Genomic DNA, 15,410 nt, shown 5'->3' on the forward strand with positions numbered 1-15,410 from the left:
ACGCTTCTTCTGTCCTGTAAATTAAACTACTATTTACTGCTGCTTAAACTACTGTTTACCACTTTCTGTACTACATTCTGTTTTCAGAAAGAGTATTTACTGTAAATTAGACAAAGTGAATGCAATTTTCGCGAAGATTACACTAGAAAGCATTGCAATGCCATGGTCCTCTTTCATCATGCGCGGCTGCAGAGACACGTAGTGTAGGTTAAATCATTTGATATAAACAGCGCCATCTGTCGGTAAATGGGGATAAAACTCCAGACGGGACATGACCTAAACCTCTGCAGCGGTGAAATCCAATACAATACAAACGGCTGCAGAAAATGTCATTAAAAACCGGACTCTTAACTAGTCAGAGTAAAGCAAGCAGAGGGGGCTTTTATTCATGGGTAGAAATGACATGACAGTCTGTACGAAAATAACTATGACAATAACTACTGCACTTCTACATGTTAATTGTATATAGTACTGAATCAGCAATATCACAAAGCAACAAAAATAACCAAGAATTTCAGTAAGGATGTGAAAACATGACATCAAAAGTGACCTGGTGTCATTCAGCGGATGATCATTTCTCATTTTCACAGTGATTGAATATATACATTCCCAACAGCAGTGTTATAACACCCATATAAAGACTAAACTAATAGGGAAATGAACAATGGTATAAAACTTTGCAATGAAAGCTTTGATATAAAATAGATTTAGTCATTTAGGTCATATATAGACAACACATGGAATGTGGAACAGGAAGACAGTTTTCTTTTTATGGTGGTCCCAATTTCTCTCTTCATGAGTGTCTTGCTACATTTTTAAGAATACATCTCTGGATGAAACAAGGGCCACATTTTAAAAGAAAAAAAAAAAAAGATTTCTGACACCGGTATAGACTTTTGAGCAACACTGAAATGAATATGGGCCTCATTATAGGACATTTTCCTTCACTGACAGCAACCCCTGATACTTTCTCAGACTGAAGGCTGAGACACATGATCCTACTCTCCCTTACAAACAAAAGAATGATGACTCATGCAATGTGACATACTTGTGCAGTCTCTTCAAGCCATTATTGTTTGGCCTTTAAGGGTGAAGAATGCAAACCATGGGACTGGGCTTCAGCACTAAAATAAAGCTTACGGAGTAGGATTTGATTTTGAATGTTCATGTTCTAATTGCTGTTTATATGCACATAGCTTTTAAACCAGGGTTTAGCGATAAATGCATCTGTATTCTTCAAGAGCACCTGAGTGAGCGAGCCAGGCATATACACACGGCCTACAGATGAGGCATTCCTCTGGGGGGGTTGGGGGGCGCTTTAGTCTTGCTGTTGCATCTGAGAATACAAGTGCAAACCATATAGTGACACTGTAGTTGGTAGAAAGGTTATTTTTTTAACAATTTCCCTTTTAAGTGTTTCAACAACAGCTAAGGCAGAATGTCAATGAGTGCATGTCCCCTTACTTTTGAATAACTTCTCACACTATTATACCTAGGTCTCACACCTAGATCTTACTGAATTATGAACAGCACTTAGTTATTACAAAACTGACGATTGTAGTGTTAGAAATTACATGTAGCCCATCAGTGCAAAAAACTGATTCACCTGTTATAACACAATGCAACATGCAATCATGACATGCAGGCTACAACATTAAAGGTAACTGTGCTACCTGGTGTTGACTGATATGAGTGACAAGCAGATGCAAAAAGAACTAGCAAAGCAACAAAATGAGAGACAAAATTACAATGCCTATTGTAAGTATGGGTATGAGTATGCATCTTTTCACAATAATGTTAAAGAATTAGCATCCATGCAGACACTGGGTTACCCCAACAGTAGTTTACAACATTATGAGATTGATAGTAAAAAAAAAACTCAAAACTTACTTCATTCATACCTAAAATGAAAGAGAGAATAAATAAGATAAGGGGGAAGATGAGACTCAGTTTGTTTTGATGTCATTAAGTCTCCAGTCAGCAGCGCTCACTATTTTGTTATACTTTATTTACAGACAAATGTCACAGGCACAGATTGATTAACACAGGAAGAGGACATAAATATAGCGTCATTCTGAGAAAAATGACTTGACTTTGGCAGGACAACTTTTACAAAGTTGGCAAATACTTTGTCCTCTAGGGAGTGTAATGGGACTCCTGTGCTGCATAATTCAAGCATCTCTAGTCTGACACCACATCAGAATGGGTACATTCACTTCTTAATGCTCTCCGGCTAACGGACATAAAACAATACTTGGACTTTATCAGTAGTGTGAAGAATGTAGAGCTCTTACATTTTATTAGATTTGTAGCTAGATGTATAGCCAATTATCATAAGAATTTTAGACCTCAGGAATGTGCAGATTCAGCATATATCACAATACATATTCATGTTATGCTTCTACCAAATTCTGCTAAGGTGTGGAACCGCAGTAAACGAGAGCATAACTGGCTGGTACAGTTTTACCAACAAGCATCTTTTTAAGATTATCAGGTAAATTAGAAAGTTTGTTTGAAGAAACAAGTAAGCACTTCTGAATTTCATCTGGAATATACTCTCCATTCTCATAGTACAGACTCGTAACAGCTGCCTGAGAGGACAAAGACATGAGCCAACCATCTTTGTTTAGTGCTACAGCTTTCATGTATAATCATATAATGCACACGCACACTAACAAGGACATTGCATGGATGTAATAAAACAATACACTGTGTGTGTAAAGAGCAACTCTCAGACACATGTACAAAACATCATCTGCCCAATATATTCAAGTCCTGCATTGTTTATGATGCATCTAGCATTTACTTGGTGTAAAAATAAATGTTACTCTGCACTGTCTGCAGATGAGTGGGAATAGAAGTTGATAACAGGAGAAAGAAGACCCTCCCCGAGTCCCAGTTTGGAAAGCCCTACTGCCGTACTTTTCCAGGGATGTAGTTCCGATCAATGCTCTCCTCTTGCAGGAACATGTGAAGACAGCGCTCATTCTGGGCCAAGGGGTGACCAGCAATTCTGGAACAGAAAGGGAAAAAACTCAATACTAAATAACTGACACAACATATTACAATTTAGATATTTTACTAGTCAAACTGTTTCAGACACTCATGCGTGTTATGTTATATCTGAACTTCAATCCTGAACTCATCCATGTGGTTTTTTTGGTAAACTGTTGTTATTCGCCCTTTTGGGTGCCAACCTGTTAATGAACTGTTCAAGTCCAACTCGTCTCTCTTCAATAAAGGACTCCTCAAATATTCCCTCATCACCACGGAACGGGAGCTGTCTCTTCAATGCTTTCCCAGGCAGAGGAGGCACAACAATCTACAAAACATTTTTATATGAATATTTTAACACAAGTCACAAAAAACTAAAGGTAAAAGTATACTAAAACCAACCATAAACAACTGTACTTTACATGTTATGTAACGTAAGGGTGTAAGACTTTCAGTACATATTGCACAGTCAATTCTGAAACGGTGTATCAAAATTTAACACCGTCGATGTTAGTCTTTACTGTCTCTTGCAACAATCTGTTCTGTCATCTTTTATGGAAAGCACCATCAAAAAAGCACCACTCTCAAATGACTGGGCTTTTCTACAAATCAACTATAAATTCTAGGAGTTGTGATTTTTTGAGTCTATTTCATTAGAGGGTGGAGTGGCATGCAGAAAAGTTCTTTTGTAGAACTTTCATTTATCTGGGCCAAACCTGTCTCTTTATACGAGTATATAATTAGAGCTCCATAGAATATTTTTCTTTAAAGTTTAACATTAAAAAAATCTCAAAAATCTACTTCTTGACCTCTGGATTGAAAGTTGTATTGAACTTGAAAACATAAATTGTTAAGCTTCTAGTCTGCATGCAAGTGTGCTGAGTGCATAGTGTAAACATTAACGTACTAATATTAACACATGAACACAAGGTACGAATTCAGGCAATCTTATTTTCGTTCTATCGAAAAATGAGTCAACTAATTAAAAAAATCTAATTTAATGCCAATCTTTTTGCATTATTATCATTACTGTAATTACTGTCCCTATCCTCCAATAACACCACTTTTCTCTAAGCTGATTTCCACTGTAGCAAATCTTTGCCCTACTGAAAAATGCTACCAACTGTGTGAAGGATCATACCTTTTCAAAAAACACTTTCCACAGACTATCACCAAAAACTTTGATATGAATGTAAACAAAAGAGGCTTCTTTTTATCTCTGAGTGAAAACATGGTCAACTATGCCTGCGGGAGTGGCCTGTTCAGGACACAGCTGGGAAACTGGGGTTCAAACCTGAGGCCTGTACAGGTCCACTGTAGTGCTTTAGCCAAGGGACCACCAACATCACAAAACTTTGAAAAACTTTAAAGCAGGTGAGTCCGTTTTTCACTGTGAACGTTTAATATGACTTGAATTCCATGAATGTATTAGTTTATAACAAGGTTACCTCGGTTTTCCTCCATGTTAGTGGGCAAGCAAACGGAAGAAGAAATTAGACCACAAACGTTCTTCCAGCTATATTCCTATGTTGTGTACTGTGATACATTAATGTGAAAAAATTTATTGTGATTACATATATGGGACTTTTATTATACCTAATGTATTACAAATGTAATGTACATTGTAATTTACAGACTTGTTTCCAAAAATAAGCAGTTATACTTGCTTCAACAAACTGATTTGTCTGTTTCTTACCTTACTGTCTCTTTCCAGCTCATTTTTCAGCCACTCAAAGTCGCTGTACCTTCTTCGAACACAAGACTCCTTCAACTTGAAAATGGGGAGGTTTGTCTGTTTACAAAACACAAAGGCCAGTTAACCACATAAACAAATTGCTTTCATTAACATTGCAAGGCTTCAGTCTAACGTTATATGCAGGTTTTGGGGGCATACTACGTCTATCTTACTAGCATTTATATCTTCGAGATGCAACAATTATGGCTTGTTAACTAGTTAGCTATTAGCTAGCTAAGTGGCTTAGTTAACGTTAATAGATTATACACAAGGATAGCCATCAAAATATCCAGGACAATAAACTACTGCATCTGCTTTAGAACAATCAGCACAAATGCTGCTACTAATCGCCTGATATGGTTACTGCAAAGTCACCTAGGTTAGCTAATTAATTAATTGATCAAAATCTTATTACGGCGCTAGCTAATGTTAGCCAAGCTCGGCACCCAAGTTAGCTGGGCTGTCACAATCCGACCGTGAGCAGCTAGCTTAGCAAATCAGCTATCCGAATGAATCAGGCTATCCGCAGAAACTGCACAGCGTGCGCAATGAACTGACCACGGACGTTTATGGTAGAAGAAATAAACCCCCCACACTCATGACTGGTGTTAGACAGCTAGCTAGCTAGTTAGTTAGCTAGCTGACGAATCAGACAGGCTAAGTCAGCTAACGTTAGCGAGCTAAGCTAACGTTCAGCAGGCCGAGTCAAATTCCAGCTCCACGGGAAACTCTGCTAACGGCTCGCGACCTCAGCCAACACAGCCAGGTTCAGCGCACTTAGCGCGTCGGCAGTGACCTACCCTCATTCGGACTTCGTAAGTTGTGAAACGATTCCGCCCAACTCCAATAGTTTGGGGGTCGTAGACGTCAATTTCCAGAAAATTACTTGGAGGTCCGTAAGCATCCGTGAGGTCTTGGGGCTTTGAGTTTAACCGGCGAGTGTCGGCCACCGTGGGTTCAGACATTTTTATTTCTGGCTAGCTAGCTACTTCTGGATGTAGTCTAGGACACGCGCAGAAGATATTACGTGATTAAGACATTAAATCTGAAAAGATGACACTGACTAGATACTTTACAAGCCTCAAGTAAAATTCTGCAGCTCAGCAATGCCACAGGAAATCCCGTCGATCTCAACCCTGTGCGATATTTGCACTGTTCTGAAAATCGTGTGACCAACCCTGTTCTCCCCCGAAACCAATCAGATGGCTGAATTCACCGTTATTGACAGGCAATGAACCAATAGAATTTGGAAACATGGCTAAAGGAGGCGGGTTTTGTCAAGGCTTGTCGTTGAGAGACAGAAAGACGCGAAAGGATTGCAAGAATTTGACGAGGAAAACAATATTGGGAAGTAATGTTAAACGTTTTGGGCGTTACTGTTGCATATTTTTCTGTGCTATTTCATATCAAACTTCCAAACTTTGAATTCAGTGTAGTTTTCATCTTCTCATATGCAAAAAATGTAAGGGTGGCTTATTTTAAATGAATCAACTCGTGGCCTATTTTTCCTAGGAACATCAAGAAATGTCAGAAGGAAGAACTTAAGCATCCTTTAGCTGTATATATAAACTAACTTAGGTACTCAGAGGTAGAGCTTAAATAATATGCTGGTTTCAGAAGTACTACTACTACTACTAACAATAATAATAATAATAATAATAATAATAATGGACATAAAAAGTGTGCCTAAACAAAAGTAAGCTTCTTCTTATTAACATAACTTACCATCTTTTTGTGTTTTAGTTTATTAACATTCATTTACTGCAACACCCACCATGCATTAAATGATTGCCATATAACTATTGAGAACCCTTCCCTCATGTGTCTACCCCACATAGATCATCAGAAGGGCGTTTTTCTAGTGTTTAAACAGGAAAAATCTCACTCAAGAGGCTGCTGTAGTACAACCACAAGAGATAAGTAGGTATGTCATTGTTTACACATTGGCTGCATTGTCTCTTTAAGAATGACATACATCATAAAAAGCTAACATTTTTTTGTAATGGTGGTACTATGCACGGCTGTATGTGGCTTGCAAAGCAAGGACGCCGCCCTTGTCTGAATGTAGCAGCATACAACATATCACACAGGGAGCTCAGACAAGTGTACACTTGAAATTTTGATGGGCTTGTTCTACAACCCACATTAACTGTTAAATGTTAACTGGGTGCTACACACAAACCAAGTGACGACATGATCTTTAAATCATTTTTTTATGATGGGAGGGATGCTGTACTATAACATTAGGTATCAACTTGTTTTTGTCAGAATTACAGAGATGGGGATACCAGAGACCATAAATAAGTCATTTCACTTTCAGGGTACAACAATCACTCAGTAGCAATGAGAGGCTTAAACACCGGTATGGTTGTGAAAAAAGACTAAGTTTAATCATAAAAGGGAAGATTAATGCAGCAATAAACCAAGACAACAAGGCAAATGATGTTTTCATGTCTGTTATGAACAAATGTCTGTTAAAACATTAAAAGTAATAAAAAATAAAATAATGTTAGTTTTATGATTTTAAAGTACATTTCATAGTATTTGGTTGAAATGATTCAATTAGGAATTATTACACAAGTGCTTGGAACCAGTGTACAAGTGGTATGTAGGCAATGCTTATATGTGGAAGATACAATAAACAATGACAATAATGAAATAAACATAATTCAAGTTTCATTTAAGTATGTATTGTGTGAAATAAATAAAAAAAACTACCATGTAACAGGACTCACTGTATTTTGTGTCTACTGAGAAAGAAAGTAATGTAGAACATACATTCAGCAGGATCAATAAATACAAAACATTTAGGCTCTAAAAGACTGCTGAGGTAAAAAGAAGTCTTCTTAGGCATCTAGCTATCATAAGGTTGTAAGAAATGGTACAGGCATGCTGAAACATGCTGTTGCTTATCAGCGTCTCAGCAGCAGGTATAAAATGATTATCGTTTAAACCTGTAAATCTCAAAACAGCAATACTACAAGTCTGAATTTTCTCATCAGTGACTGGTACTTGGCACAGGACATGAGTTATGATGAATATTTCACCTTAGAACTGAGTATGCAGGTCAAGTAGGTGTATGACAATCATCACTGAAGTAGTAAATGCATTTGTAAAGATATTATGATGTATGAAAAGCATATACAGAGTTTAATTGTGCCATTCATACTTCAACACTGCATGGTGGAATATAAATGAAACTACCGTGCATCATTGAGCTGTCTGGCTACTGTCAGAATCTCTTTGGCCCCTTTACTCAGCAGCAGATTGGCGAGGTCCACTCCTAGCCTCTCTGCAGCATCCTGAGCAGCTCCTGAGACTTTCAGTGCTGTAATCCCCACACGCTGAACTTTCTCATCAACCTGCTCCTGCTCCTACCATGTAAAAGCAAACAAAATTGGAATCTTATTTGACTTCATGCGCTTCACTGAAATTGTATGTTCACTGTTCACATACTGTTTTTATCAAGTCCTGAACTTGAAACACTCGAGTACTCTTTCTGTATTAACTGCTGATTTCACTATGCAATTAAAAGTAAAAAAAAATATTCTGAATAACAGAAAATGTAATCTATCCAAGTCACAAGTATTCAACATGTTCTGATAAGTACTACTGCCTATTTAGACACATTATCTAAAGTGCACTTTTATGCATATCATTCACAGTGTGAAGTGATCATAATGCAGATACTAACCTGACTGTCTAAAGCAATGCTGGTCTGCATTGTCTCCTTCAGACTATCCGAGCCATCTAAACTGTAAACTGCTCCAGTTAGATAGAGCTGGGAAAGCACATAAAAAATCCTCAGTACAGAGCACAAAGAGCACTTTTTTTGCTGTTTATTTATGGGAAATCATTTTCATGGTTTACTAACCTGCTTTTCCACTTATGACATATGTGTGGGTTACATTATTATTTCTATTCCTATTTATTAAAGGAAAAATTGGTATTCCGTAATATGGGTCCTTGTGCTCTACCTGGGAATTCTTTACTTCTGTGTGAACAGCAACTGGAACGCTGCACCCTCCTTCCTGGAATAAACGGTAACATAGTAGTACTGGAAAAAATCCACAACTAGTGTGGAATCATGCTTAAAAGAGAGAAGGCATGTGCGATTTTAGTGTAGACAGTAGAATGCTTACCAGGTGTCTGAGAAAAGCTCTCTCTGCGATGCAGCGCAGCACTGTGTCGGGATCATGCAGCACTGACACCATCTCCAGAATGTCCTGATCTCGTGCCCTCACCTCCACAGCCAGAGCCCCCTGACACACAACACAACATGACCTCCACCATAAAACCTCACCCTTTGGTTACTGAGCTAACCACAATAACCCAGCTCCACTGCTTATAGGGACATAACTGCATTGACTGTGTGCCACTGCACCACTACAGAAAACACTGTAGTGACAGTTTGGCAAAAACTCAAATTTGCGTAATCTTTTCTACCCCAATTGCAGTCAGCCAAGATATGTTTGGTGTCTAAAGCTACGAGGCTAATGTAGCTAACAAGTAACAGAACTGTATAGCTGATAGATCAGCACTGTGCCATTTACCTAGACTTGCTTATGTGGTTTATGATACTGTACAACAGACCGCTATCAGTAAAAATGGACAAAAGTACAGCCAACCTTCAGGTTTAAAGAAGGCTGCTAGTTATGATGGTATGTAAATTTTCATAACATATCACTCACTTCCCAGTCTATATGATCCATATACGGAAACAATTTTGAATTCTGCAAAAACAATTTTTTAATTCCGTGCTTTTGTGAAGTCAAAATCAATGTGTGGGAAAATCTATTTGTGTATTTCCACCTTTTCAACCTACAGCAGTGTAGCCCAGCCCATTCATGCCAAAGTTATAAGAGTGTGTTAGCTGGACTGCTTTTTGAATGAGGCACAATAAAGGGTAATCAATCAAAACAGAGACCATTTATATAAATCAGTGTTAAAGAAACAGTTACAAAACAGCCTGCTTAATTGTAAAAGACAAAAAAAGCTTAGAAATGGTCATGTAAAAAATAATTATGACTGACTTGGTTTACATAAACATTATAAGTGCACATATATATTAAAATAAAACAAATTACAAGAAGGATGTAAGGTATGGGTGTAGGGTGATGCAAGTGTGTAATGATTTAGGCATGAAGTTTTCCTTATGGTAGCTGGTCGACATACGTTTGCATTGCCTTTCAGCCACATTAGCCCTGTAGCTCCAGTGCAAAATTAAAAGAAGCAACCTTCAGACAAAAGTGTTTTGGCTGATCGACTATATTGATCACAAGGGAAAATTGTGTAAATTAGCTTTTGCTCCAGACTATCGTTTTAAGGAATCATTAGCATAAAGAAACCGACAAACCCACCTGTCCAACGGCATACATGCAATCTTCAGGACCAAGGACCTGAGATAGCAACAAAGCATGCAAGTAAATAGTAGTACTCAACAATAAGGTATAACACATGAATCTCATCACATTTGAAGTTTAAACTGCATATAGTTGAACTGCAAACAGTTAAAATTAAGAGTTAGAGTGGCACTAATAGGAGGGGCCTATGTTCTGATGTACCTGACTAATACGGGTTTCCCAACCCATTCTCTGAAGACCAGCTGCAGCCAGGATGATGGCAGAGAAGTCATTATTCTCATCCAACTTCTTCAGTCGAGTGTTGAGATTACCTCTCTAAGACACTTTACTAAGGAACAATCCGATATCATATATTTAAGAAATAAAAAAAAACAAACAAACAAAAAAACAAAACAGGTGAACAAAATGACTGCACTCAAACTGAAAGCCAAGCATCAAAAAGATACAATATCCTTAAACTCCAGGTGAGGAAATCTTTTCTTTAACTGTGCAGCCCGGCGAAGGGAACTGGTGCCTATGATACTAAAAAAAGGAATATAAATACTTTTAGTACATCACACTTGAAAATTACAACAAAATACAGAAAATACATAAAGGAAACAAATCTCTAATATCATACCTCTTGTTTGGTAGTAAATCCAGAGATTTCCCTGCATGTTTGGGGTGCAAAACTACTGCATCTTGTGGATTTTCTCGCCTTCATAGACAATAAAAAGTATCATTGAATAAATATATATTAAATGTACAAAACATTCATTAACACCATAGTGACAAAAGATTACTGAGTGTCAGTTTAGTTATCAAACACTGCTTGCTAAAAGCCTAGTCACAGGTTGCTAAACATCTGAAAAGGCTTTGAACCAGTACATCCGTTTCTTAATACAGAGGCTCCAGTGTTGCTCTACTTACTTGAGCACAGCTCCTATTGTAAAACCCAGAGGAAGAACCGTGGGTAAATCTTTCAAAGAGTGCACAACCAGGTCTACCCTGTGGAGACACAAGGGTCAACAGCATCTTTCACACAGCGACACAAACACCAGCATGTAACAATGAACCTCTGTGCAAATCAAAAACAGTCCATGGAAAGGGATGTAAACAACATTATTAGCACTTACTCATTTCTTTCCAAAGCATTCTCCAACTCCTTTGTGAAGAGACTCTTTTCACCTATCTTAATCATAAAACAATTCAGCAATATTTCTGATCAGTCTGAGCACATAAAATTATGTTTTTATTTCATTGCATGCACAGGATCACATTTCAAAATTTTAAAAACTGCTGAATAAGGAGTAGGCAATTCTGCAAATAGTAGATTTCAGGACAAATGGATTTTTTGCATTTCTTCATAACAAATGGCTTACCTTTGATAAAGCTGTGTCAAGTATTTTGTCACCTGTTGTTGACATAGCCACTGCAACAAAACACTGATGTCATACAAAACATAGTTGCTTGCCAAATACTAACTCACTGGCATAACACAGTTGAGCATGTTTTATGTTCAAACACAATCAGATTACTGTATCATGCCCTTAATGAAGTTAACAAGGAAACAATAAACTACATTAGGAAACATGACTGTAAAAAACACATATATTTTGATAATATCTGATCTCATTGACAAATCAGATCTTTTTCGACAAGATCTCATGATTATAAATATCTCAGTTTCAGAGAATTCAAAGATATGTAGGCGCTGAGCAAGTGTTTCACACACTGTGCAACGAGCTCTTACCTATTTCCAAGTGCACGTCGGGGTATAACTCTTTCAGTTTCTCAGCAACACTGTCGGTTTGAATGCGAGCCAGCTTGAGTGAAAAAGTGAGGAGATTAGTTGACACTTAAGTTCACTCAGTGAATTGCTCTATAAATGTGAGTAGCTTCTTGAAGCAACAACTGCTGAATAAATACAACACGGAAAAAAGTAAAAACATACTAAAGAAACTGGACAAGTAATGAAGAATAATAAATATCATATTGTATAAATATATTAATACATTTTAAAACATTTCTCAAGTCTACTAGTGAACTAACTGCTATTGAAAAATGTAGAAATTCACAAAATCTTTCATTTGGGAACATACCTGGCTTTTCCTTGTTCCAATGCGAATTACCCTGCTGACTTTGCCATCTCCATCCTGTAAGAAATATACAAGAACACTACAGTCAAACAAATAAATGAATTTGCTTTCTCTATTTTGGATGAATTTCCCTTTTTCTTTAAATTAAAATAAACTAATGTTGAAATTAGAGTTCACTGACTTAGAGCCTCCTCTTACCCTGATGTACTTATACACTCCGTCTGCCATAGTTTTAATATAATGAGCAACAATGATGTATGCTGGAGCTCTGGATGCTTGCTTTCAGTAAGAAAGTGCAGCATGGCATAAAGACACAATGTGCCATTATCAGGGTAGATGTATGTAGGGGGACTCCGCCCCCCATCCTGGCTTTTTGAGATAAGGTGACTATTCACAGTGTCCGTTACAGAGAAGGGAGGAGTAAAACATGCAGTGGTAATCTTTCAGATTGACAAACCTAGATCAAGCCGCATCACTGAAACATCTTCACAATAATGCTGAGTTATTACTTACTACCTCATACTAGCACTTCCTTCTGTTACACCCACAGACACACAACTTTCTTTTTTTTGTGATTCTTGTAATAATCCTTGCCCATTCTAGATGTCATTAGTAAAGAAAGTTTTAAAAGGCCCTTATCATTGATTCCACATTTTCTCAGTACATTTACCTAAATGCATCTGCTTAGTCTACAACAGCTTAGCCCCACTCGTTCACTCTGAAGTTAATTAAACACAATATAGGACATCCAATCAGAACAGAGGTTATTTACATACACCAGTAACAAAAACAGCCTGCTTAATCCTAAAGGTTAAAGAGAGGACGAAAAACATTTTTAAAACACTGTTTCACTTAAAATAATATTAGTATGGGTTAATGATACAACTCGGATGTTAACAGATGTTAACGTTACCTGAGAATTAGTTTCTGAATTTGCTTCTGCCGACATTTTCGCAACGTTAAAGATATTCAGATAGATACGAACACAATGCAGCACATCTTAACAATCCACCGCTTTTAAAAGTCACAGTCTTCAGAGTTTAAATGTAACAGAGCGCTGTAATGTTTAGATTTTCTGAATGACTCTTAACCCGGTAAAATCATGTGGAAGCACACGAATCCGGGAAAGGCGCTGCTTGTAGTACTATTTTCAAAATAAAAGTACTAAATCGAATTCAAAATAAAGGACTGCGTTGGAGCTGGAAGTATGAAGCTAAACAAAAACATGAACTGAAATTGAAAAAGCTCACGATATCTACCAAACAGTGTAATTCTCACATTTGGGGCACCGCAACGCTTACAGCAACACAGCTTGTAGTACCACTAAGCTTTGACCTTTAAGATCATCTGGATCAGGGGTGCAGGCTGCAGGTTTTCAAGCCAACATACCAGAAGCACACATGATCACTTATTTGAATTCTCTAACCTACTGACTAAACAAGTGGAATCAAATGTTCAGCCACACCAGCCCTTTACAGACAAGATTGGACACCCTGGTCTGGACCTCCAGCAGGAGCGTAGCCAGAACTTTCTTAAGGGGGTGGTCAGGTTGCTCCAAGTGATTTTATCAGGATAGCAAATGGAAAAAATAAAAGGGCAGTTTATAACATCCTTCTGTGTGTTTTAGGGTTATGTTATTAGAAGAACATAGAAATGTTTTGAATTTGCTCAAAGCAATTATTGCTGGAGAATGACTTGGTAGACAGAGAAATGCTTAGCTTGTGTATAACGTGGCTGTGGTGGACAACAGCTGGAAAATAAAGCAGTGCCTCTTTTAATAGCAGTGAATGCCACAATACTATATTGATGTAGACATTTATTTAAATGCTTTTAACTGTGTATTTAACCTTTGTTTGCTACCTCATTAAGCAAAATGAACCAGGCCAGCATTAAGCAGAGTAGTCTATCACAGCAGGGCTTACTGATCACTGAATGCAGCACAATTAAATCTTACAAGGTAACTGCATAACCACGCACAAACAGCACATTCATTTGCAGAGAATCTTCCCTCTAAGGGGACAGGTGTAGCCAAACCATGCTAAGAAAAGAATGTTTTGGCTACACACAGCGTCAGAGAGCCACTAGACCCCCTCATTGCAGGGGTCAAGCATTCAGTCCTATACCATTCTCTTGGTGTACACCACATATGCATTTAGAACATAGTGACTATGTCATGTTTTTCCACATCCTTGTAGACCAGCGATAATGGTTTTTACACCATTGGTCCCTCAAATGTGGATTCTTCTTTGTAATGAGAGGTGTATGCGCTGCAGTCCTACTCTGTTATCCCTCTCTAAGTAGCTGGAGTTGGGCTGTTCTTGATGACAGTCTGATCATGTTTGGCAATGACATTCTCAGTCACATGAAGAACAATTGTTTTTCCAAGTGTGAAGCCCTCCCCACCACTGGAAATGCTGCTGGTGCTATGAATTACACAATTACATGAGAGTCATGCTGCTACCTCATTTCTTCTACTCCTTCATTCTTCTTTATTATCTATATCATTCCTTAAATTCTGCACATGTAGATGTGTGCATCTCATGTTCTGATTGTACTACATACTGTATTTTTCATATGGATCTGCAACTTTCATACACCCTACTGTATATGGTGCTGTATCATAGAGTATTTAATCATATTTCTATAATGATTTCTTTGTGTGTGAGCAATGGGGAATCACATACTTAATTTCACTGTACAATTCTAAAAAAGTTGGGACGCTGTATAAAATATAAATAAATGTAAATAAAAATAGAATGCAATTATTTGCAAATCTCATAGACCCATATTTTATTCACAATAGAACATAGAACATATATGTTGAAAGTGAGACATTTTACCATTTCTTGAAAAATATGAACTCATTTCGAACTTGATGGCAGCAACGCAGGGGATTTACATTTTACACAGCGTCTCAACTTTTTTGGGATTGAGGTTGTACTTGTGCAGTAACAATAAAGATTCTATTCTATTTTCCAGCCTGCAAGTTGAGTGGGGACCTGCACCAATACATTCTGATATCAAATGTGAAGCTTAGGTAGCAAAAGAAGGATCTCAGTCCAAAAAAAAAAAAAAAGCAACAGACGGTTACAAAACTATAAAAGCTCTTAGTAGAACAGGAATGCATAATAAAACTCTTGCAATACAAACAATGTCAGAGTATTGGAGTCCATTGAATAGAATGTCCCAGTTAACTCATATAATTCTTCAGTACAAAAACTTCACAACAGCAAGTTTTCA

General features: G+C 37.5%; 2 protein-coding genes across 4 annotated transcripts; both read right to left on the minus strand.

Moving 5' to 3' along the window:
• Positions 1-360: 360 nt before the first annotated feature.
• Positions 361-5,892, minus strand: snx12 (sorting nexin 12). Of its 2 annotated transcripts, XM_017698670.2 has the most exons (6): positions 5,530-5,891; positions 4,691-4,786; positions 3,198-3,322; positions 2,923-3,013; positions 1,891-1,901; positions 361-1,336 (listed from the first exon to the last, which is right to left on the minus strand). In XM_017698670.2, exons 1-5 carry the CDS (start codon positions 5,692-5,694, stop codon positions 1,896-1,898), a joined length of 483 nt encoding a protein of 160 aa, XP_017554159.1. In that variant the 5' UTR covers positions 5,695-5,891; the 3' UTR covers positions 361-1,336; positions 1,891-1,895. The 2 variants fall into 2 exon arrangements, with proteins under 2 accessions (XP_017554159.1, XP_017554158.1); XM_017698669.2 differs by lacking the exons at positions 361-1,336; positions 1,891-1,901 and having other exon boundaries at positions 1,988-3,013; positions 5,530-5,892.
• A 1,202-nt stretch (positions 5,893-7,094) lies between these two features.
• LOC108427930 (porphobilinogen deaminase-like) lies at positions 7,095-13,287 on the minus strand. 2 transcript variants are annotated; one of them, XM_017698518.2, is made up of 14 exons: positions 13,084-13,287; positions 12,174-12,227; positions 11,825-11,897; positions 11,454-11,503; positions 11,208-11,263; positions 11,002-11,079; positions 10,712-10,789; positions 10,539-10,614; positions 10,294-10,407; positions 10,090-10,128; positions 8,872-8,991; positions 8,707-8,760; positions 8,424-8,510; positions 7,095-8,103 (listed from the first exon to the last, which is right to left on the minus strand). In XM_017698518.2, exons 1-14 carry the CDS (start codon positions 13,117-13,119, stop codon positions 7,930-7,932), a joined length of 1,089 nt encoding a protein of 362 aa, XP_017554007.1. In that variant the 5' UTR covers positions 13,120-13,287; the 3' UTR covers positions 7,095-7,929. The 2 variants fall into 2 exon arrangements, with proteins under 2 accessions (XP_017554007.1, XP_017554008.1); XM_017698519.2 differs by lacking the exon at positions 13,084-13,287 and adding an exon at positions 12,369-12,449.
• Between the last annotated feature and the right edge of the window lie 2,123 nt (positions 13,288-15,410).

The sequence above is a fragment of the Pygocentrus nattereri genome, chromosome 16 (genome assembly GCF_015220715.1).
Source record: "Pygocentrus nattereri isolate fPygNat1 chromosome 16, fPygNat1.pri, whole genome shotgun sequence".
Lineage (NCBI taxonomy): Eukaryota > Metazoa > Chordata > Actinopteri > Characiformes > Serrasalmidae > Pygocentrus > Pygocentrus nattereri.